At 54.0% G+C, this 22,242-nt stretch overlaps 1 protein-coding gene across 3 annotated transcripts in view; it reads left to right on the forward strand.

The window, feature by feature from the left end:
* PLXNA4 (plexin A4) overlaps positions 1–22,242 on the forward strand; it is a 561,131-nt gene that overhangs the window by 506,013 nt on the left and 32,876 nt on the right. For all 3 annotated transcript variants that reach the window (XM_045511048.2, XM_045511049.2, XM_010947522.3), the window contains 9 exons: positions 982–1,146; positions 3,577–3,670; positions 4,183–4,422; positions 5,080–5,226; positions 5,898–6,132; positions 8,807–8,949; positions 16,502–16,770; positions 19,258–19,324; positions 20,098–20,244. In XM_045511048.2, the coding sequence (XP_045367004.2) occupies positions 982–1,146; positions 3,577–3,670; positions 4,183–4,422; positions 5,080–5,226; positions 5,898–6,132; positions 8,807–8,949; positions 16,502–16,770; positions 19,258–19,324; positions 20,098–20,244 (1,507 nt within the window). The remainder of the gene's footprint in view (positions 1–981; positions 1,147–3,576; positions 3,671–4,182; positions 4,423–5,079; positions 5,227–5,897; positions 6,133–8,806; positions 8,950–16,501; positions 16,771–19,257; positions 19,325–20,097; positions 20,245–22,242) is intronic.

Here is a 22,242-nt window from a genome sequence, read left to right on the forward strand (position 1 = left end):
TTGGGAGAGGACTTTATGGGCGCACTTCGCTGTGGATGTTTTGGCCTAGGAGACCTGCCAGTTACCCCCTCCCTGGGTGGTCCCCGCCTACTGTTGCCCGTCTTTTGTTGGTGCCCCCATACCACCCCCTGTGCAGAACCCTAGGGTCCCACAGGACACAGTTTGGAACCTAGGGCCCCTCCCCACTGGGTTAGCTCCTCACCAGCAGCCGCGGAGCCAGCTGGACTGCTGAGTGCTGGCCGAGGTTGAACCTCCACGGGCAGCCGACTTTCCCTCCCCTGGTTCACCATCCAGTCCCAGAAGGGCTCACCCGCCCTGAGCCAGGAACCGGGATGAGTTGGTGGGAGGTTAGGAGGGAGGCAGCAGGTGCATCTAAAGCAGGACTAGAGATGTGGTAGGGGACCGTGAGCAGGCGTGAGTTTCTGCCGAGAGAGGTTTTCCCCGGGAGAGAGCTATGCTGAGGGCGGTGATAGCTCTGAAGTCGGGCCAGGCCAGGCCTTGCGTGAGTAGTCAAGAGAAGATTGTTCTGACGCTCGGTGCAACAGTAAGGAAGAGTTTGCTCAGAACTGTTGCAGTAGGTGTCAAGACTACCGCAGTGGAGAAATAGGTCGGGCTTGACTCCAAATACAGCAGACAGCTGGGGATTTATAGCCAGGGAGCGGAGCGAGGGAGGCAGTGGATGGAAAATTACTAAGAGAAAACAAGGTTAGGAGGATTCTTGCCAAATCTACTTAACAGGACTCTTGCTGAAGGCAGGTCCTGGTGATCAGATACCAAGGGTGAGGAATAAGGAATTGATCAAATATCAAGGGTACTCAGATATTGGTGTGTGGGGAGGTGGTTCTTGATAAACTGAGTTAGCAGGATTCTTGCTAAAAATGGGGCCTGACGAACAGGAGGGAGGGGTGTGAGAGGGCCCTGACCCAGGACTACAGTCCCTCCCACACCCAGGAGCCCAGCCTCTGCCTTCCCTCCCTCTAGGCGCTCTCCGTCCTACATCATCTGCAACACCACATCCTCCGATGAGGTGCTGGAGATGAAGGTGACAGTGCAGGTGGACAGAGCCAAGATCCACCAGGACCTGTTCTTCCAGTACGTGGAGGACCCCACCATCGTGCGGATCGAGCCTGAGTGGAGCATCGTCAGGTAGGGACTGCCCCGACCTTGGGTTTCCTTCCTCAGCTGTCAGAAGCCAAGGAGAGCTCAGGGGCCCAGTCCTGCTGTGGGGACTGATGAACCAGGGGTGGTTCTGAGGACCCCTCGATCAAACCTTCTTGCTGGGGCTCCCTCTTTCCACTGAGAGCACCTCTGAGCAGGACCCGGCCCTGGAGGCCAAGCTCCAACCAGCTGACAGCCCCCGACCTGAGGACTGGAGGGCACACTGGGAGGCTGGGAGGGGCTGCAGAGGGCATCCTGATGGCAAGGCCCCTGGTGATCATTGGGAAACCGCTGTATCAGGGGCAGAGAAGGGAATGGAACAAAGACTTGGGGTCAGGAGGAGTGGGTGCAGCCCAGCTCCACTGCTTAGCAGCCAGGCAACCCCCCTGGGACCAGGGTTTCTCATCAGTCAACTCCCTTACCAGACACTGAGAGGACTGAGTGAGGTGCAAATACCCAGTGCAGCGCCTGGCTCGCCTCCCACCTTCCCCTCACTCCCGCCCAGTCCCCAGCCCTCCCCACTATCTGCTTCAGCTCCGGAGGACATCTGGGGTCAGGAGAGGGGGCAGAGCATGAAGATGTGGTCTCCACAAGCTAAGACAGGAGTTAGTGATCAGTCCAGTCCAGAGAACAACCTTTTAAACCAGGGTCAGCAGATTCTAGTCCCGGGGAGCCAAATCTGGCTGTCTGCCTGCTTTTATAAATAAAGTTTTATTGGAACACAGCCATGCTCATTTGTATATGTTTTGTCTCTAGCTGCTTTCTCACCACAGCAGTAATTGCAGCCGACCATATGGCTCAAGAAACCTAAAATATTTACTCTCTGGCCCTTTACAGAAAGAGTTTGCCACCTGGCCTTACACCCAAACATAAGGCAGCCTTTGAGAGATGTGACCTGGTCGTCCTCAGCAGTTACTCTCTTATAAGCTTTAGCCACAATCTGAAAGTAGATAAATACAAGGCACAGAGAGGGGCAAAGAGCCTATAAAAGCTGTTCTAGGATTTGCCCACAGGGCCTGGTGAGTCCAAGAAGTTGGCATGGCCCCCTGTTCTTAGACAAACTCTGTGACTCCCGAAGGCCTTCACAGCCTGGTTTGATTCACTTCTTCCTCGTGGCACTGTCAGAGAACTAGCGGCGTTGTCCTTCCTGGCACTCAGCAGCCACCCCCAGTGACGCTCACACCAAGAAGGAAGGCTGGAGGCATGTTCTGAGTTGGCTGGGGCTCCAGGCATGTCAGAGTCTAAGACGGGGTGGGGCTCTGCAGAACACATGGCTTTACGCTGCTCACAGCAGCCTGGGTTTCTAGGGAACGGTGATGGGGCATTCGATAAATGTATGTTAAATTGATGATTGAGAAGATCGGAAGATGGCTCAACACCAGCAGCTCACTGGCCAATGCTGCCAGGGGCGGAGAGCCTCTCTGGGTTTCACAGAACTCTCCCTGCATGTGCGTGTGTGTGGGTGAGTGCGTGTGTGCTTCAGAAGGGGCGGGGGAGGGCAAGAGGAAGGGAAGGCAGTAATGAAGTATAAAGACGCGCAGATGGATAGAGGGGTAGAAATGAATGTGGGTGTCAGGGACTCTACCCACCAAGCTTTTAACCACTTAGTTGTTTAGATGGTCAGATTCTTCTCAAAGATACTCCCTTAATTGTAGATAAAGTGATTTGTCACTTTCCTTTGAGTAGCCTCCAAGGAAGATAGCCTACATCCCATGCCAGTTTCTCAGTGGCCCTGAAGATAGGATAGTGGGGTCCAGGGTTCCACTGAAAAGCTACCCAAAGGTGAATCTCCTAATTGCCCAGATCAGCAGTCCTCTGACTGACACCCCGGGGTCGGGGGTCCCGGAGCATTTCCTGTTTGCATTCTTAGAGGAGGTTTCTGGGTGTCTGGTCCTCCGCCTGTCCCAAGTCTCAGCCGACTGAAGCCTCTAGGGTGGAAATTTCTAGCATGATTGTCCTGGGAGAGGAGGCTGTGCTCAGACTTTGGAGGACAGTCTGGAGTGAGGCTTCCATAAGGCCAAGGCCAATATGAAAAAAATTCCCTGAGACTGGTGAGGGCGGGGAGGGAGACCCCAGGGGGCTGCAGAGAAGCAGCTGGCTGAGGTCAGGAGGCCTGGGGGGCCAAGAGGACCATGCTGCCAGCCCAGCCTCCACAGGGTGTCCACTCGCCGAATGAGCTTAGCGCAGGACGGCCACCGACATCTGGCCATCACTGTCTTCCCCTTGGCTGCAGAGAGCTCATCCTTATTATTATGCAGTCAGCTTGTCATCGTCCTTGTCCTGGGAACATTATCATGCCTCCCGGGTATCATTGTCTTTAATGCCGGAGCTCAGCCTGATTGATTATCATCTTCATCATCAAGTCGGTTGCTATTCCTATCCCTGTGTTTACATGCCTCCTTCTTTCTTCCTGGTCAGTGGGAACACACCCATCGCCGTGTGGGGGACTCACCTGGACCTCATACAGAACCCCCAGATCCGTGCCAAGCATGGAGGGAAGGAGCACATCAATGTGAGTCTGGGGCTGGCAGGGGTCTTGGGGCTGCCCAGTAGGCATGTGGCCTCCCTAAAGGGTATGGGGCTCCCCGAGGGCTCAGGCAGGCTCATCCCGGGCACTGGCGATCCATCACTGGGTGTGATGCCCCTGAACACTGGGAAGGCGGGATGGGGAAGCAGGCAGGAAGACACTTTCACACCCTGGGGTACAGGCATGGAGGAGCAATTGCCTCTGGGTTCCTGGGGCTTCAGACCCTTATTCCTCCAGCCTTCTGACAGCCAGTTTCACTGCTTAGCTTAGAGATACCCCCGTCCCTGCCACACCCACTGTGGGCAGAGAGGAGGCAGGTGCCCACTGCAGAGCCTGTCCTTGAGAGCCCGTTTGTGTGGTCCTGGCTCGACCGGAGCCATTGTGACCCATCCAAGGCTGTCCCGTGTCACCACCACGCTGTACAACAGCACCGAGGGAGAGCCGGTGGTGGCTGAGGGGGCACGCTGCATCATCCTCCCTCTTCGGCTCCCCCCCAGCTCTGTGAGGTGCTGAACGCCACTGAGATGACTTGCCAGGCTCCCGCCCTGGCTCTGGGGCCCGACCACCAGTCTGACCTGACGGAGAGGCCTGAGGAGTTTGGCTTCATCCTGGACAACGTGCAGTCCCTGCTAATCCTCAACAAGACCAACTTCACCTACTACCCCAACCCTGTGTTTGAGGCCTTCGGTCCCTCCGGAATCCTGGAGCTCAAGCCAGGCACACCCATCATCCTAAAGGTAAAGTGAGGTGGGGGGAAGGAGGCCGCTGTGGGCAAGGGGAGGGGCTTTCCACATCGCAGAAGAAAGCCGGAAGTCATGGACCCCAGCCAGACCTCGAGGCTGGTGGCCGTACCTAGCGGAGGTTGTATTATGGCCCAGACTATGGGAAACGCTCTCTGAGTCTGTACTGAGAGGTGCACTCTCTTTATGGACCGTAGAGACCTGGTCAGGGCAGCCGGATCCAACCTGATCATCTGACTTCCGACTCTGTTCCCTGAGACCAGGACCTGGGAGGTCAAAGGCTCATGCTGCTTCCTCCTGTGTAGCCCTTTGCAAACCACAGTATAGGACTTCTTTGGAGCACGGACAGTAAATTAATTTTAATTCATGTAACAATTTGGAACAACCGGTAGTGACTGACTACAGCTCTGTGTTGAGAAGGATTCTGAGGCTGTGTTTCGGAAAAGCTAAAAAGAGTGCCTTGATTATTGATTTCCCACTGATGAAGGGGGAATAGTAGTATATGTGTCGCAAATTTGGGGGACTTATTGGGGAAAATAACCTCTCCACCAGCTCCCCAAAAGGATGGGATCTCCAGATGGGAGGACATGACAGCCAGCCAGTAGCTGTGCCCCTGACTCTGGGGTGGGAACTTGGGATTTCCTGTCCATCTAGGGCAAAAATCTGATCCCACCTGTGGCTGGGGGCAACGTGAAGCTGAACTACACTGTGCTGATCGGGGAGAAGCCGTGTACTGTAACCGTGTCAGATGTGCAGCTGCTCTGCGAGTCCCCCAACCTCATCGGCAGGCACAAAGTGATGGTGAGGCTGGTGGGACCCCATCCTGGACGGGGTGGGCGCTAGGGATGCAGGGATGCTGGGGGATGAGTGGTCCAGCTCCATCCTGGACCACTAGGGCTTTCCGGGAGTGGGGGTGGTTCTGGCCTGCTTGAATTTCCTCCCAGCTAGCCCACAACCCCATTTCCTTCTCCCTGTCCCACGTCTGACTTCTTTCTTCTGTATTGTCACCCTCTCCATACTGGCCGGTGCTGCAGTAAGGGCAATGCAAAACAGCACTCAGTGATGTGCTAAATTGCCTGTTAAAGGCAAGAGACCTTTCCAGGAGAGGACCATCGTTGGCCTGGGCAGGACGGAATATCATGTCCTGGCCTCAGTCACAGTGGGATGCGTCTTCGGGGATCCAGTCTTTGATGTCATGTAGGCTTTTCTAGATCCTAGTTGAGTGCTGTTTCCTCATGAAGACAACCATGTTCGCTCTTGAGTAAGAAAAGGTAGGGTCTTTCCAGTTGTGGGGGTGGCCTGTGCTGAGCCATCCATACCCCTCCCTCGGGCCCTGGATGCCCTCTTGTCTGCTGTCCCTGGAGCCGTTTTCCTCATGCAGCCCTGGTCACCAGCTCACCAGTGGCTCAGGGCAGTTCCCTAGGATGCTCTGTGGCCACACCCAGCCCCCTCTCGCCTGGCGTGTCCCCTAGGCCCGAGTCGGTGGCATGGAGTACTCCCCGGGGATGGTGTACATCGCCCCCGACAGCCCGCTCAGCCTGCCCGCCATCGTCAGCATCGCCGTGGCTGGCGGCCTCCTCATCGTCTTCATCGTGGCCGTTCTCATCGCCTACAAACGCAAGTCCCGTGAAAGCGACCTCACGCTGAAGCGGTTGCAGATGCAGATGGACAACCTGGAGTCCCGCGTGGCCCTGGAGTGCAAAGAAGGTACCAAGCGGCCAGGGCCTGGGTGTGCGTGCAAGCGTCTGTCGCACACACAAGCAACAGTGCGCTGAGCTGGGCCTGGGTCTCCTGCCTCCAGCACCCCCACCTCTCGTGTCTGAGCCCCTGCTCAGGCCAAGGCCATCCCCGCAGGCCCCACCCGAGCGAGTCCACATGAGGCTAAGGCCTCCCCTCCCTTCTTCCCCCAAGTCAGGCTGGGATCATTTCAGTCCCCACGAGAGCAGTTTCCAGCCCGGGATCCTGGCCGGGTGGGCTCTCGGGGAGACCTAGGCATGACACATTCAAGCAACCTTCAGAAGGAAGGCAGGGCTAGAGGGCTGATCTGAGATTTAGAAGGGTGAGCAGTTCACAGCTTGTATTTTTAAAATTACTAACACCACCATGAAGTGAAATCAGCCGTCCCAAATCCAAGAAGGAAATTTAGGAGTCAGACTCTTGTCACCCCTAGGCTATCATTCGTGAGTCACCCTGGGAGGGTCTGAGCTGGTTCTTTCTGTAGATTTATACCCGGAATGGAGGGCTCCGCTATACCTGGGGCTGCCACATGCCTGCTGGGGAGGCCGCGGCTCTCTGATGGGGAAGCAGGTCCCTTCCATCCCCTCTCCACATCCTCAGCTGTCAACACAGCATCCGCCTCGTGGGACTGTTAATTACGGCCTTTTATTATATTTACGCTGCCTAATTTTTTTCTCCGCAATGTACTCTTCCCTCTAATTAGGTGTAGTGATTAGAATCTCTTTTATGTGTGCCAGGCGCGAGGCTTTGAATGTTGGAGGCACTCGGTGACTTGAAGGAAGGCTGCAGACCTATAAAAAGCCAGCTCCCTCCTCCTCCTCCCCACCAGCTGAGCACCCCAGCTGGGAGGGGGCAGAGGGGGAGTGTGAAGCCGGGTTCCAGAGGAGGAACTGGTGGTCAGACAGCGAGTCCGGACTCCAGGACGCCAGGAGAGGGCCTTGGCTTCCGGCTCCGGAGAGGGCTGTCCTGGGGGGGTTGGAAAGAGAGACATAGGTTAGCCTTGACAGTATTTTCCCAGGGTGCCCAGAGCTGGCTCGTGAGCATTTAAAGGACAGGTGACTTCCTGAAGACCCGACAGTGAGGCAGGCCATCGCCCACCCACAAGTTCAGCAGAGGCCCAGGCTGTGCCCCTCACAGGCCTGACCTTCCCCCACACACACGCACACACCCCTGCAGATATGCACTGACTCACATTCGGGCGATCACTCGTGCACTCACACCTCTGCACTCATGCCCACGTTCCCACAGACACACACACGTGTGTTCCTGACTCAGCACATACATGAGCGCTCACTGGGACTGTGGTAACAGTCACATCCCCAAAAGGCTTCCTGACTCCCCTTTCACACACAACGTGCACACAAGCTGGTGTAAGTTCCACCCAGATGTGTTCGGGTTGCTCTGCCTTTGGAGTCTTTTCTTGACAAGGCTTCCCTTCCCCGTGTCAGTGGGAGGTGGGGCGCACAGAAAGAGCACAGCACAGGAGGGGCCTGCAGCCGCCTCCCCATTGTCCTGTCACACAAGCACTGGTATCCTCAAGGCCCAGAGACCCAGTGTCCGAAGGCCGGAAGTCAGCACTGCGGGGTGCGGTGTGGCCCCCGCCGACAGCACCTGGGACGGCCGTGTTGTAGTCGTGCCATCAGCAGGGCCCACTGGGCGAAGGGCTGGCTTTTCGAGGGCCCTGGAACCATATTGGGCTTATGGATCCTTTCTGAGCCCCCAAAGTATTTTTTCCCTATTCTTGTCTGTATAGATGGAAGTACAGTTTAATTGACGTCCGCTGGCTGTTCTTCTTTGCGGGAATGTGTTCATCCATCTCAGTTGTGTGTGTGTGTGCGTGTGTGTATGTGTGCATTTGCATGTGTTGAGGAAAAAGGTGGAGGAGGGAAGGACCTCAGACTACCTCCCAGGGCAAACCGCAGCCCAGGAGGAGGGCTGTACCCAGGACGAAGTGTGATCGCACCGCTGTGGGACAGCGGGGGGGCGGGTGTGTGTGCGGGATTTTCTTGGGGGCCGGGGCGGGGGCACGGTCTCGCAGTTCTGTGACCCTCTGGAGGCCTGGGCTGCCTCCACAGACTGCGGGGCCCACACGCAGATCATAATTCATCTCTGAGCAGCATCACCTTGAGGAAGGGAGGACAGAGGTGCACCCTGCATATTTGTCCAGGAGGGATGTATTGTTTGGCAGAGCCTTCATCTGGCCCCGTTTGGTGGTCTGATGGCTCTGGTAAGCTGCATGGCCCAGACTGGGACTTTCGACCCCCCATCACTGGAATTTACTTGTTCACTGGCCCCGTCCTTCCATGCCCTCCTACCTGCCAGCATATTTTGCAAGCCAAAGCCCCTAATCTTCAGAGAGCAAGGCCATTCTGGCCCCAGCAGCAGCTCAGACCTGGGACAGCTGGCCCCGCATTCATGCTTTGGAAGGAATTTGGCCCAAGACAAGCTTCCTTGTGCCGCCTCTTTCTCCCGTTCCTAAACCATTCACTTCAGCTACTTAAAACATCCCCCCTTCTTATTCCTGCACTGCTGTAGTCTGCTGCGCGTGTCTCCAAGGGCCTGGGAGAGGGTTTTGAGTGTTCCGAGTCGGGGTAACTCTTGGCTGGCCCCATCCAGTGGTGTCGTGGTCTTCTCTTTGTGCCAGCCTTTGCCGAGCTGCAGACTGACATCCACGAGTTGACCAGTGACCTGGATGGAGCTGGGATTCCCTTCCTGGACTACAGAACCTACACCATGAGGGTGCTCTTCCCAGGAATTGAAGACCACCCTGTCCTCCGGGATCTCGAGGTGAGAAGCAGTCTTCATGGCCAAGCCCTTCCCCCATCACAGTGTTAGTGCAGAGAAGGACTTGGGTGACCTTCAAGTCCAGCCACCTCATTCAGAGGAGAGACAGTACAGACTAGGGAGGGGACGAGACTTGCCTAAGGTCGCCCCCTTGTTGGCGCCAACCTGTCCCTCGGGAGGAAAGGGAACTCAGAGCAGAGGTGGGAGTAGGGCTTTGGGTCTTAGGGGGTCATGGATCCCTTGAGAATTGGGTAGAAGCTGAAGACCCTCTCCCCAGAGAAACTGTATACACAGAAACAGGAAGTCTGGCAAACAATACAGGGAGTTCACAGACCCTTGTGTAAGAAAGTGCAATATAAGGGATTTTACCACTTAGTTGGTGCTCAATAAGTAAATGGGGAGAAGATAAGCGATGTGCTCAGGAGGGAGGTGGAAATGTGAATGATAAGAACGTAACTGCCTTTGTACCAGCAAGGACCTCAACTTTTGAACATTTTATTCCACTTACTGTCTACCATAGTGTCTGGCTTATGCATACATTCATATTATGCTTTGTTCTGAAAGGGATTTGGAATGACTTATAAAGACAAATACCAGAGAAAAGCAAAAAATATAAATGAGGAAACCTGGGCAAGGGGAGAATCGTAAGGAATGATCATCCTGAGTTGACTGCTGACTAGTATCCTGGTCCTGTCATAATGCTTAATGTGTCTGTGCTCATTTCACCCCCCAAGAGCCCTCAGAAGCAGGTGCACCCATTTCACAGGTGAGAAAACTAAGGGCATGGAGAACTCTGGGGCCACACAGCTGGGAGGGAGCGGGCCAGGATGTGAGTCCAGCAGTTAGACTCCGGAGCCCGGACTCCCAAGGACCAGCCTGTGCCCTTGGCTTCTGACGTGCTGTGTCCGATCCACACCTAATGGCTCTGGATATTTATCTGGATGGATCAAAACTCTTCAGCCAAAGCACCAACGGAAAATAAGACTAATTCCAAACTCATGTTATCCACAACATAGAAGGAGACCTGTCGCTCCAGCGTCTTCTGGTTATGCAGGTGCTGAGCCCCGTGGGAAAGCCTGCACGGTTCTCCAAGGGGACATAGGGAGAGGCTGTGTACTTGTGCAGGGGACGCAGCAGGTCCCCAGGGCACTCAGGGCCCACGCGCATTTCTCCAACTTGATTATGGGATGAATCATGTGTGTGTGTGTGCGCGCGCTTGCATGTGTAGATTCTGCCCATGCCTAATTTATCTTTGTAATTCTGGCTTCCAGCAGAGTGCTTGGCATGTAGTAGGCATGCAGGAAGTGTTGAATGATTTGAATAAATGAATGTCTGTGTGTCTGCATGAAATGGGGTGGAAATGGCAGCCCTAGGAAGGGAAGTTGTGTTTGGATGTCCCCACACCCCTCCATGGGCAGGATGGAGAATAATCAAAGTAAGAATTCAACTAGGATGAGTATATAAAGTTTTTCTTTCTTTTCCACTAGTTTAAAATTCCAAGTAGATTTCCTCTAAGCATTTAACTTTTAAATCAGATGTTCTGAGCCCACTTCCAAGCTGGCATCCCTGTAGGGTGGCCTGAATACTTCGGAGCAGCCTGGGGGACAGGCTTCTCCCACGTAAGTTGTTTCTCTTGATGGACGCACACATTCCACATGGCTTTCCTGAACATTCCTATGGCCCGTATTATAAATCATGCCACATCCTGCCATATGGTCTTATTTCTCATTCAGTCCCATTCATTCTACGGCTTTCCCACATGCCCTTGTGTTTCTGTGGATCCTCAGAGTCTCGGGCCTGGCTTGGCACCTGTTTCGCACACACCCCAGGGCAGCACGCTCCGAAGAACTGCTCAGGGCAGTGGAGGAGAGCTACAGGGCTGATCCTCCCACAGGGTCTTGTGGGTGGTAGTGCAGGTTGTGCACTGCCCCAGGTGGCACTGTTCATATGTGACACTTCCTGGAGTCATGCAGTGCGCGACCTGTCCCACTGCCTGTAGCAGCCCCATTCACCCAAGACCAGAATCCTGATGATTCTCTCTCATGGCCTTTCTGGACGGTACCAGGCCCCTTGCTGAAAGCTGGCAGCATCCCCACCCAGCTGCACTTCCCCGGGCCTTTCCACTAGGGTTAGTTTTCTGAGAGGAGCTGCTACCCAACTCCTAGGCTTATTCCTCAGCAAGGTGCACAGCCCAGGAGCCCTGCCCAGCAAGCCAGGCTGAATGGATGGAACCCCTGGGCACCCCCGCTCCCGACCTCAGAGCCCTGCGTGGAGCCAGCTCCGTGCTTCACTGGGTGTTGCCCTGGCCCCACCCGCCTTGTTCTCCAGCATCTCAGGCACCACTAAACAGAGGCTTTGGGGGCTACAGAATGAGCTGCAGCAAATGTGTCCCCTGCCCAGAAAGTTTCAAAAAGCCTGGTTCAGTGCAGTCTCCGAGATGCGCGGTCTCTTCACATCACGGTGACACCGCCCACCCCACCAGCTGGACCACCAGGACTCAGTGCCTCCCCTCCCCCACCCGTCTGCAGGGGCTGTCGGATGAACTCAGCCCTCAGACAGCTATGGAAGAAGGTCTCTGAGAGTCAGGACTGTTGGGTTCTGACCGTCACCCGACCAGACTGTCGGACTCCCTGATGCTCTCTAGGTGGACACCCCACCAATGCCTGAGACCATTCCTATGGCCCCCATTACCAATCACATCATGTCCTACCCCGGCTTTATTCCTCATCTGGCACCTTAAGATCTCCCCTCAGACCTGAGTCTTCGCTCTTTTCCTTGCCTTTATCACAGGGGAAGAATTTCTGTCCCCCCGCCTCCTGCTCAGGAAGGAGTTAACAGCCAGCTTCTCTGGTTGCCCTGAGTTGGAGGCCACGAGGTAGCTAGTCGTCAGGCATGGGCTCTGAATCAAGCCAGTCTCAGAGATTTCTGTTTTAATTCTGGTAAAATATACATAACATAAAATTGACCATTTGACCCATTTTTAAGTGTACATTTCAGTGGCATTAAGTTCATTCACATTATTGTGCAACCGTCACTACAGTGCATCTCCAGAACTTTTTCATCTTCCCCAGCTGGAACTCTGTACCTATTGAACAATAAACAACTCCCCATTTCCCCCTCCCCCAGCCCCTGGCAACCACCATCCTACTTTCTGTCTCCATGAACTTGGCTACTCTGGGTACCTCGTATAAGTGGAATCATATAGTATTTGTCCTTTTGTGACTGGTTTATTTCACTTAGCAAAGTGTTTTCAAGGTTCGCCCACATTGCAGCATGTGACAGAATTCCTTTCCTTTGAAGGCTGAATAATAGCCTGTTGTATATATAGACCACATTTTGTTTATCCATTCATCTCTCATTGGACACATGGGTTGCTTCCACCTTTTGGCTATTGTGAATAATGCTGCTGTGAACATGGGTGTACAGATACCTGTCTGAGCTCCTGCTTCCATCTTTTGGGCATATGCCCAGGACATAGGACTTTTTCATTTCGATTAGCTCATTACTTAATTGCTGGTGGACAGAAATCAACTTTTACCGTTTCAGTTAGCTTGGGGCTATGTGAGATCTAGCTCCCTATGCAAGACCCAGAGACCTTGTGTAGATCAGTTCTTTTCTTATTTGTCCTCAACTTCTCCCCGCCACTGGAATAGTTTCTCTCTGTTGGTTTTCCTGGTACGGAAACATCCCCAGGGAAGCCACTGAGTAATCTAAAGCAGTGTTTCCACCTTTTCAGGCGCCGGGATGGGCATGAATGGGAGGTGCGTGTGAGGAAGATGGTGCCCTCTAGTTTTAGGCTGTCCCAGAGAGATGGCCACCAGGTCCTTTTTTGTGTGACCATCTGGGCGTAGTCTGAGCATTTGGGAAAGGGGCTGCCTAGGCACTGGCACACCTCAATCCTTTAAAAACCGAGAGCGAACAATACCCATACACCTCGTTTTCAATCTATCATTGCTTCGTAAACTCTAACCTATTGGGTTACAATTAAAATTTACTATCCAGTTTTATACTCACAGACTTCAACTAAATTATTTCACCATCTGGTGAATAAAGAAAGTCTTGTTTCAGAGTGCCATTTGCTTAGGGGGAGGGGGTAGCAAGTTACAAAGGGGAATTGTTCAGGATACTCTTTACCAAGATACCTTACTTCCATCTCCCCTTCGTAAAATGGGGAGAAAATGCCTACCTTCTGCACCGGGACACTGTGCCAATACGTTAGGTATCTTGGAAACTCTGGGGCAAAAGGGATCAGTGAAAGCAGCCAACGGAGGAGAGGCAGGCAATAAAACCGCCGCTGTTTAAGTGCACTCTGCGTGTGCCAAGCACTTCACATACATTATCTTATTTAATGTTCATAAAACATTATGACACAGGCACTCATATTCTCATTTTGCAGATGAGGCAATAGAGCCTGGAGGTGAGAGAGCTTTCCTCCACGTACGAGTCTGTTGGTCTCTGATTCCAAAGCCCACGCTGCTGACCAGGATGCTCTTTCCCTGAAGGTGGCTTTGCTAAGGCTTCCTTCCCCAGTGCCCCCAGCCTTGCTGTCCGGAAGGTGTGTGCAGCCAGAGCAGGGAGTCCAGAACACGTCCTCCCCTTCCTCTCCAGATGCCACAGTCCCAAGCCTGCCCATGGCTCCCCTGGCCTCGATGGCCACCCTGAGCTCCAGGAGGCCCTGCACAGGAAGCTGCAGGGAGGACTCAGAGCTGGTTTCCAGCTGCCTCCCAGGACCAGGGGGAGGACGGACACGGTCAAGGATGTGGAGGATGGATGGGGGCTCGGGAGCCAAGCAAGCTGTGGTTGGGCAATCCAACCCCGCCCTCCACCAGGTGGCTGGCCTTGGCAAACCTTGGTCGCTTCCCTGAGAGGCCATTGAAAGGGGGTCACAACTCATCCTGGCAAGGTCATGAGATGGCTTAGCTGGAATAATGAATGCAGTGCACCAGCACTGTGCTTCGATGTGGCAGATGCTCAAAAAGTGGCATTATCTCTTATTATCAGGACAAATTACAGAGATGCTGTTCTGAGCGGTCTGAAGGCCAGAGGAAGTAATGTGTGTGTGTGCGTGGGAGGGGCTGTCGCAGCTTCAGGAGGGAGGTCAGTAGGAGACAGATAGCTGGGCAGATAGAGTCCCCGCCCGATTGCACGGTGAGGTGGCCGCATTTCTCTTGCCTTTGCCTTAAGAGTCACCGTGGAGTGGGGAAATAGAGGAGCCAGGCATGAGAGAAGCCAAGCCCGGAGACCTTGGGGAATGAGGGGGTCACCAGGAAGGGCTACGCCAAAAGCCAGAATGAGCCGCAGGGGCACCTGGCCAGCACCACCCTGGCCCTGGAGAATTCCCACCTTTCGAGGTCCCGGCCCTCCGGGCATGAGCACTGCAAGGGAGATGCACATGGACCCAATTTGGAAGCAGGCATGTTTTCCTCCCAGCTTCCTGATCTGTGGGAGCTTCCAATGCCAGGCAGTGGGAGCTCAATGGCAGTGCTTCTCTGCAGAGTTCAGGGGTGGGCTCCTGGCTGACCATCCAAGGGCAGGGCCTGGGTCAGATTGGACCCTGCCCTAGCCAGCACCTTGCCCTGAGCCTGGAACACAGGGTGGCGCCGTAAATGAGTGACATGAACTTTCTGGTTCTGCATCCATGGACCTTGGCAAACAGGGTTTCTCTGGCTGCATCCGTCTTCCCCAGCTTAAAATCCCTAGAGTGAAACAGGATGAAATCACTGCCATTTGGTGGCTGGACTGTGATCCTGCCGAGGCTTTTCACACATCTCCTTCAGGGCTCTCAGGAGCCCCGGGGAGTAGAGGCAGGACGCAGTGCCGGCTGCCCAGGCTCATGGCCCGGCTCTGACACGTCTCTGTCTGGGGCTCTTGGGAAAGTTCCTTATCCTCGTGGGGCCCTGGGGTAATAATGGCACCCACCTCACAGGCTGCTGTGTGGATTAAATGGGCCAATATTTCTAAACCATGCAGAACCGTCCTTGGCACAGAGTAAGATCTATATACATACTAGTGGTACCTTCATGTCGCTGATGAAGAAACCGAGTCTACTGAGGGTCCTGCAACCATAAGCAACTGTGATGGAGTTAACACAAGCTGGACGGACTCTGAAATTGCTCTCTTTATGCTCCACGTGTCACCTTCCTTCCCAAGCACCCAGTGCATCTGCCCCTCCCCCCAGGGGGACACATCCCTCAAGATAAGGTTTCAGTGTCACCTCCTTCAGATGCCCCTGCCTCCTCCAGTGCTCTGTCCACACCAGATACCCTGCTCCATGTTCTCAGAGAGCCCTCCCTCCAGGGCAGAGGCTGTGCTTCATTTCTGAAGTGAACTTTGTTTTAATGTAAGTATACAGACAGAGCAATGCACAAATGATCAGAACACAGCTCAGTGCATTTTCCCCGAGTGAACACAGCCATCAAGCCAGCACACAGATCGAAGCAGAACACTGCCAGCCTCCAGAAGTCCCCCTGTGCCCCCTCCCAGTCACAGCCACCCGCTCAGAAAACTCTTTTTTTCATCATTGATGAATTTTAATTGTTTTTTTAAATCTTGGTTTAATTGGTACTGTACAGTGTGCTCTCTTTCACTCCTGACTTTTCTCTTTCAATATGTTTGCAAGATTCATCCCTGTTACTGTGAGTGGCAATAGGTCCCTCATCCTCACTGCTGGGAAGCATTTCATTGAGTGAATATAGCACAGTGCGCGGAGCTCCCCTATTGTTGCCGGACACCTGGCCAGTTCTGGTTTGGGCCGCAATGCCTGGTGCAGCCGTGCTCGTTCTCATGCGCCTCAGAGGCGCGTGCCGAGCTCAGGTGCTGGCTCATGTTTGCTGAGTGGATGGTACACCCTTACATCCTTGCACGACTCTCCCAATGAACAGAAGATGCAGGCAGAAAGATAAAAGCTTCTACCTCCCCTTCCCTGCATGGAGCAGGGTCTCACAAGGAATCTCTAAGGAGACACCAGATGCTAGAGTTAGGGAGCGCCCGAGAGACTTTTGGGCTTAAGCTCCCTCTTTTTTTCAGGGGAATGAACTTGGGCCCGCAGAGGTGTAGAGGGACTTGCCCAAGCTTGCATGGCATGGTAGTGTCAGAGCCCACGTGGAACAAACCCAGTATCCCTGACTCTGGGGCCACTATCTGTCCACAGGACTCCAAGGGCCAGAGACATTAGGGGTCAGCATTAGGTTAGCCAGAGGCCCAGGTTTGGTGATGCGCTAGCCAGGGTGTTACCCACAGCAGCCGCAGCCTCCTGGAGTCCCCACCTGGGGCTGTGGCGTTGGGCTGCCGTGGCGTGGGGCCCCCTCCCTAATTCCATGCTAACGGTGACATTCTCTCCATCTCTAGAGACAGTGACTCGCCTTGTGGGCTGTGATGGAGGTTAGGTAGGCATCGAGTGTGGTGCCTGGCCCTAGGTGGGGACTTGATGGCATGAGCCAGGCGGCCACTCATGGGGGAGTGGGAGGGTCAACAGCGTGCACAGCCCCACCCCCTGGGGGGCGATCCCTGGGGCCCAGCCCGCCTCAAGACTCCCCCACCCGGGTCTCCGCCGTAGGTTCCCGGCTACGGGCAGGAGCGCGTGGAGAAAGGCTTGAAGCTCTTCGCTCAGCTCATCAACAACAAGGTGTTCCTGCTGTCCTTCATCCGCACGCTGGAGTCGCAGCGCAGCTTCTCCATGCGCGACCGCGGCAACGTGGCCTCGCTCATCATGACGGTGCTGCAGAGCAAGCTGGAGTACGCCACCGACGTGCTGAAGCAGCTGCTGGCCGACCTCATCGACAAGAACCTGGAGAGCAAGAACCACCCCAAGCTGCTGCTCAGGAGGTAGGGGCGTGGCCCCGGGGCGGTGTGGGGCGGTGCAGGCCACAGGGCCCCGAGCCGGCCCAGCACACCGGCCGGGCCCTCCTGCTCTCAGGACCAGGGCGGAGCTTCCAGAAGGAGCTCCCAGGAGCAGCAGCCAAGACTCCCCAGGTTAGGCACTGACCTGGCCAGAGACCAGAGTGCATCCTGTGCACTCTTAGAAGACCCTGTCCATCATGTCGGTGCCTGTAACTCAGCCCCGACCCCTCTGCTCACCCCATGGTTCTTCTGCCACATGTCTGCTTCCCTTCTCCTCCCTCTGCCCTTGTACTCCCCTGATTTGACCCTCTCTACCAGAGTTTTTCTCTTATGGACTCTTCAGAGGTCTTTTCCCCATCCCTGGCCTTATCTAAGTCAACTTGAATTAGGAGAGATACACTAGGGCCTCTTTGGGAACCCACCCCACCATCTCAAGATGGGAAACTTTAGCCCCTTTAGGCTCTCACTGCTTTCTGGGACCAGCAGCAGAAGCACCACCTGGGAGCCTGTTGGAAATGCAGACTCTCAGGTCCCACCCCACACCCACTGGATCAGAATTGGCATTTTAGAAAGAAATCTAAGGGCTCTGAATGTGTATTAAAGTTTAAGAAGCACTAGTCCAGTCTGTGTTTGAATTAAAGCTCTTTAGAGGCAACTTGATGCAACATAGCAAGCATTTCCTGGCACCTGCCGTGGGCTTTGCCCAGGTCCAGAGTCCACCTCTCAATACTGTTGGATGCTTCATCCTTGACACAGTTGAAACATACATGGTCACATGTGAAGACATAGCCATATCCCATGGCTTCAGCCTTATAAGAAATATCTGTGCTGCCTCTATCTATGCTGCCATTCAAACTGTCCATGTACTTGAAGGCTATTTCTCCTCCAGGCTGTTGTTCAATGTTTTTAGCCTTCATGTAGATGAAGGCGGAAAATGCCCACATCAGGCCATTATGTCCTGCTCTCTGCCTGGACCATCCATTTACCGTCTGCCTTTGCCGGTTCCCTGCCTTCCGTCCTTGGTCTCTGGGTCTGAGGCAGGGCCTCCCGCTTGGTCCAGAGGATAGGTTTAGCTTTCAGAAGTGTTTACTTCAGGCTTTTTCCTGGTGCGGTGGGCATTTGCCTGCACAGCTGCAAAAGGTTGCTACATTTAAGAGCAATCATACAGCTTTGGAAACAGAAAGGTAGGTCATTTTGATTTTTGTTTTACTTTCACCACACAGCCACCCACCAGCATAATTCTAGGGTTGCCACCGGCTGCCAGAGCTCCCACCGACAATTTCCCGGCATGCTCTCGCTTTGTATCTGTGTCTCCTCCTCTTGTCTTCTGTTCGCTAGCTCCCAGATGCCCTCTCTCTCTGATGCTCTCCTCTGTCTCCTTTTCTTCTTCTTGCCCTTGGCTGCCCCCCTCCTTTCAGTAGTTTTCCTTCTTTTCTCTTCTCAGCTTCATTTTGTGCTGGCAGCGGCCCAGCTGCCCTGGGGCTTTATTTATTAGTATCTTCTGGCAACTGCCACTTTCAACTCTATCCAAACATACCTGGATGGGCTGCTTTCTCTCTAAAGCTGACCACACTCTAACTGCAAGTTCAAATGAAGTTTTTCTCTAACTGGAATGTGACCACAAGTGTCCTTTGGCTGGTGACACTGCTACAGTGTCTTTACTTCCAAAGTAAAGGAATAAATGGGTTTGGGTAGCAGCATGAAAGATGCAAATTAGACTCAAGAATGAACTTCCTGTCATTGCAAATAAAACACCAGAATGGTTCCCATGAGAAGTTCCAAAGTACCTGGAAGTCTTTTAAATAGGACAATTTGGGCATCTGCTGGAATGAGCTAGGTATCCAGCTCCATGCTGCTGCCAGCTCTGGGAGTCTTTAGCTTAGGGGATGGGCTCAGTCTAGTCTATCTGGCCTTTTACCATGACCCACTTCTGCCATCTTTCTGTCTTCTGCCAAATTAGGATCTCCCAGGGGTTTTCTTTTCTTCTCTTACCCCAAGGAACACACCCATCCTATACAGGTGTCTAAGGCTATGCTTATCCACTATGATAGCTATGAGTCATATGTGACTATTTAAATCTAAGTTAAAGTAAATAAAATTAAAAATTCAGCTCCTCAGACACGCAAGCTGTATTTCAAGTGCTCAGCTGGTGGCTACCCTGTTGAACAGCATAGAAAGTGCTATTGGATGTCTTCATCATCACAGAAAGTACCCTGGACAGTCGGACAGCGCTGCTCTAACACATTCGCACAGAACCTCACCCGGGAGCCATCACCCAGCTTGGCAGGCAAAACTTGTCATATCATCATGGAGTGTCTAGGGTCCATGGACCTCACGTATTCCTTAGGGACTCAAAATCTGGCCTGGAAACCTTAAGCAGCAAGATCCCCGCAGACTCCCCCTGCCCTTGAGGTCTGACCGGCTGCTTCTGTCTTTGTCTTGCTCTGCTGGTTTCCTGATGACGGGTACCAGGACTGAGTCAGTGGCTGAGAAGATGCTGACCAACTGGTTCACTTTCCTGCTCTACAAGTTCCTCAAGGTACGAGTGGATGGGGGTGGGGGGTAACCTCTGGCCCCAGCTCGGTCTCCCTGCCAGCCTGGGCATGAACCTGCATCCTCCCCATTTCCCTCCACTGCCCCCAAGTCCACAGAGCCCTGGGCCTGGCTCCTAGAACCCCACCGAGAGATGGAGTTTCCCTCGTCAGTGAGGGCACGGGTTCCGGACCATCTCAGGAGGTAGAGCCCCACAGCCAGACCTAGCTTGAGAGACTCGATCCCGGTAGACAGCCTTCTCCCAGGTTGGGGAGCTGGGCCTCTGAGAAGATCCTAGATTCCCATTTCAAGCTCAAGACAATTCACCCCTTATTTCCCTGCCTTCCGTCTTTGCCTCCTGCTCTCCCAGCCCCAGACTTACTGAGGCCGATAAGGGTCCCAGGCAGGTACAGAAGCTGTGTGTGGTAGCAGATAAGCCAAGGACATGCCTGGGAGGTGGACCAGCTGCTCGACTTCCAATTACTAACTTGTTTTCTAAGGAGTTCATGCCACCGAGGACTGACCTCTGTCTCTTGATGGGGCTGCAGAGAAAACAGAGTGGAGTGGGGATGGGGATGGGGCGGAGAGGGGGATGGGGCAGGGAAGACGAACAGAGAGCTCTAGAACAGCGGCGATGAGAAAGCACAGATAGGAGCAGGAGAAGAGAATTAAAACAGAGGCGTGGAAAGCAGCCTTTTGGAGGGGCAGAGGCTCCGGGAGGCTGGGCTCTGCACACCTGGGGTCCAGAATTCACCCAGCGTGGCTCCTCTCTGTGTCCAGGAGTGTGCTGGGGAGCCCCTCTTCTCCCTGTTCTGTGCCATCAAGCAGCAGATGGAGAAGGGGCCCATCGATGCCATCACAGGAGAGGCCCGCTACTCCCTGAGTGAAGACAAGCTCATTCGCCAGCAGATCGACTACAAAACCCTGGTAAGCCAGCCTCCCAGCGGCTCCCCGTGGCTCCAGTGGGCAGGTTCTGGTCCTGCGCAGCTCCTGCCCGACCGAGAGGACGGTGGAAAGGCTGACAAGCCTCCCCTCCAGGTGCCCACTGCATGAGCCAGCCTGGTGTTCCACCTGTCCCAGTCACCCAGACTTCCTCCGTACCACCACACTGGGGCATCTGGATTTGGGGACCAGTGGCTCAGATACATCTGAGCAACAGCAAGAGACTAGTGTGCGTCCAGGCCAGTGCACCGGATTGTGGGGTGGTACCCCCTTGCCAACTGCTGGCTGACTGACCCCAGGGAACGAACTCCTTCTCAGCAGTTCTCCCAGTGGAGAACCCACTCTTTGCAACACAGCTCCAAGCAGGGAGCAGGCAGAGCACAAAGCCCACATGTGCATGACCGGAGCTGTAGGATGGCAGGTCTGGGTGACCCAGAGCTTTAAGGTGTTCATCCAGGGAACGGGGGATCCCCTCAGTCAAGGTCAGACTCCCTTTTCTGCTAGCAACTGCCATCCTAGGAGGCAGCAAAGCTCAGCATTTAGGAGCATGGGGCTTGGAATCAGGCAGACCTAGATTGGAGGCCTATTTCTGACCAGCTGGGTGATTTGGGGCAGGTCTCTTTATCTCTCCAAGTTTGAGGGGTTTTTGTCTGAAAAAATGGGGATCCTAGTAAAACAGAGATAATGACAGTATGTACCTCCCAACGTTGTCCAGAAGATGGAGTGGGATAAGGTGCACAAAGCCGTGAGCCCAGGGTGAGCACTGCCTACTGCTGGCTCATGTGGGCTCTGCCTCTTCTTTCCCACCATGACTGTGCGCTGGTGCCCACTGTCTCTCCAGGCCAGGGGGCTCACTGTCAGGCTTTTTTTCGAGAGTTGTAATCTCCCACCCGGCCTTTTCCAGGAAAGAGGAGAGGAGGTAGAAGAAAGGAGTAAGAAAATAAGATAAAAGATAAATGTTGGCGTGGTGGAGTCCAAGAAGAGACAGCAAAGGCAGTGAAGAGGACAGAGAATAGATGGCATTTAGAGTGCACTTATGGGAGGTGACACATGGCCAGCCGGGCAGGAGCCGTGAACCGGGGATGAAGCCCAGACCCCGTCACAGCCAGCTGCAGAGACATCCCTGCCACTCTGCACAAAGCCGGCCTCGCTGGCTGGGCATGCTGCAGCCGTAACGTATCTGTCCCACTCCATCCTCGGAGGGCCCCGGGAATCCCGGTAGGCATCTGAGCAGATTTGCCGGGATTGGCTCAGTTGATGCAGCTTCGAAGCAGCAGCATGTGAGTGAGGCCCCTGCTTCCCTGCTAGTCGTGGCCTGTTCCAGGGGAGCGAGTTAGAGGCTCTGATTAAAATGGGAGAGGGGGAAAAAAAACCCTTCCAAAAATAGAGACCTGAATAGATTTCTTAATGAGCTAGAACTACCATTGAAATGTCTTCTGCCTGATCTCTCCCTCTCTGCTCCCTTTCTCTCCCTTCTCATCAGAGGCTCCCCAATATTGAATCCAACACAATGAGTTGTAATAACGCTCTGTCCCCAAATTGCAGCATCCTTTATTCCGGAGGCCAAACTATTGTTAGCACACTCAGCCTGGTTGCAGATGACTCAACTTCAAGAGAATGTGAGGAAATTGGAGTGGGTCAGGCAAGCGCATCCACTGAGGTGGAAACACGGGGGGAAGAGGCACCGCGAGGAAAGGGGAAAGAAATTACAAGTGTTTTGCCCAGAGAAGAAATGGCTGCAGGGAGATTTAATAGCCACCCTCAGGCCTGTGAAAGGAAACCCTCACTTGTAGAAGGGAGAGCAGCTTGGTGCTTGGTGGAGGGACAAGGAAGAAAGTGTGTTAGCAGCAGACAGGGCTGACTTGAGACTGAGATGAAGGGGTCAAATAAAAGACAGGATGGCCTGGAATTTGGCACTGGCTGGAAGAGCCCAGAGCATTTTGGGCCAACTGATGGTAACCTTGTGCTGGGCGGGAGGGAAAC

Source organism: Camelus bactrianus, chromosome 7 (assembly GCF_048773025.1).
Source record: "Camelus bactrianus isolate YW-2024 breed Bactrian camel chromosome 7, ASM4877302v1, whole genome shotgun sequence".
Taxonomy (NCBI): Eukaryota; Metazoa; Chordata; class Mammalia; order Artiodactyla; family Camelidae; genus Camelus; species Camelus bactrianus.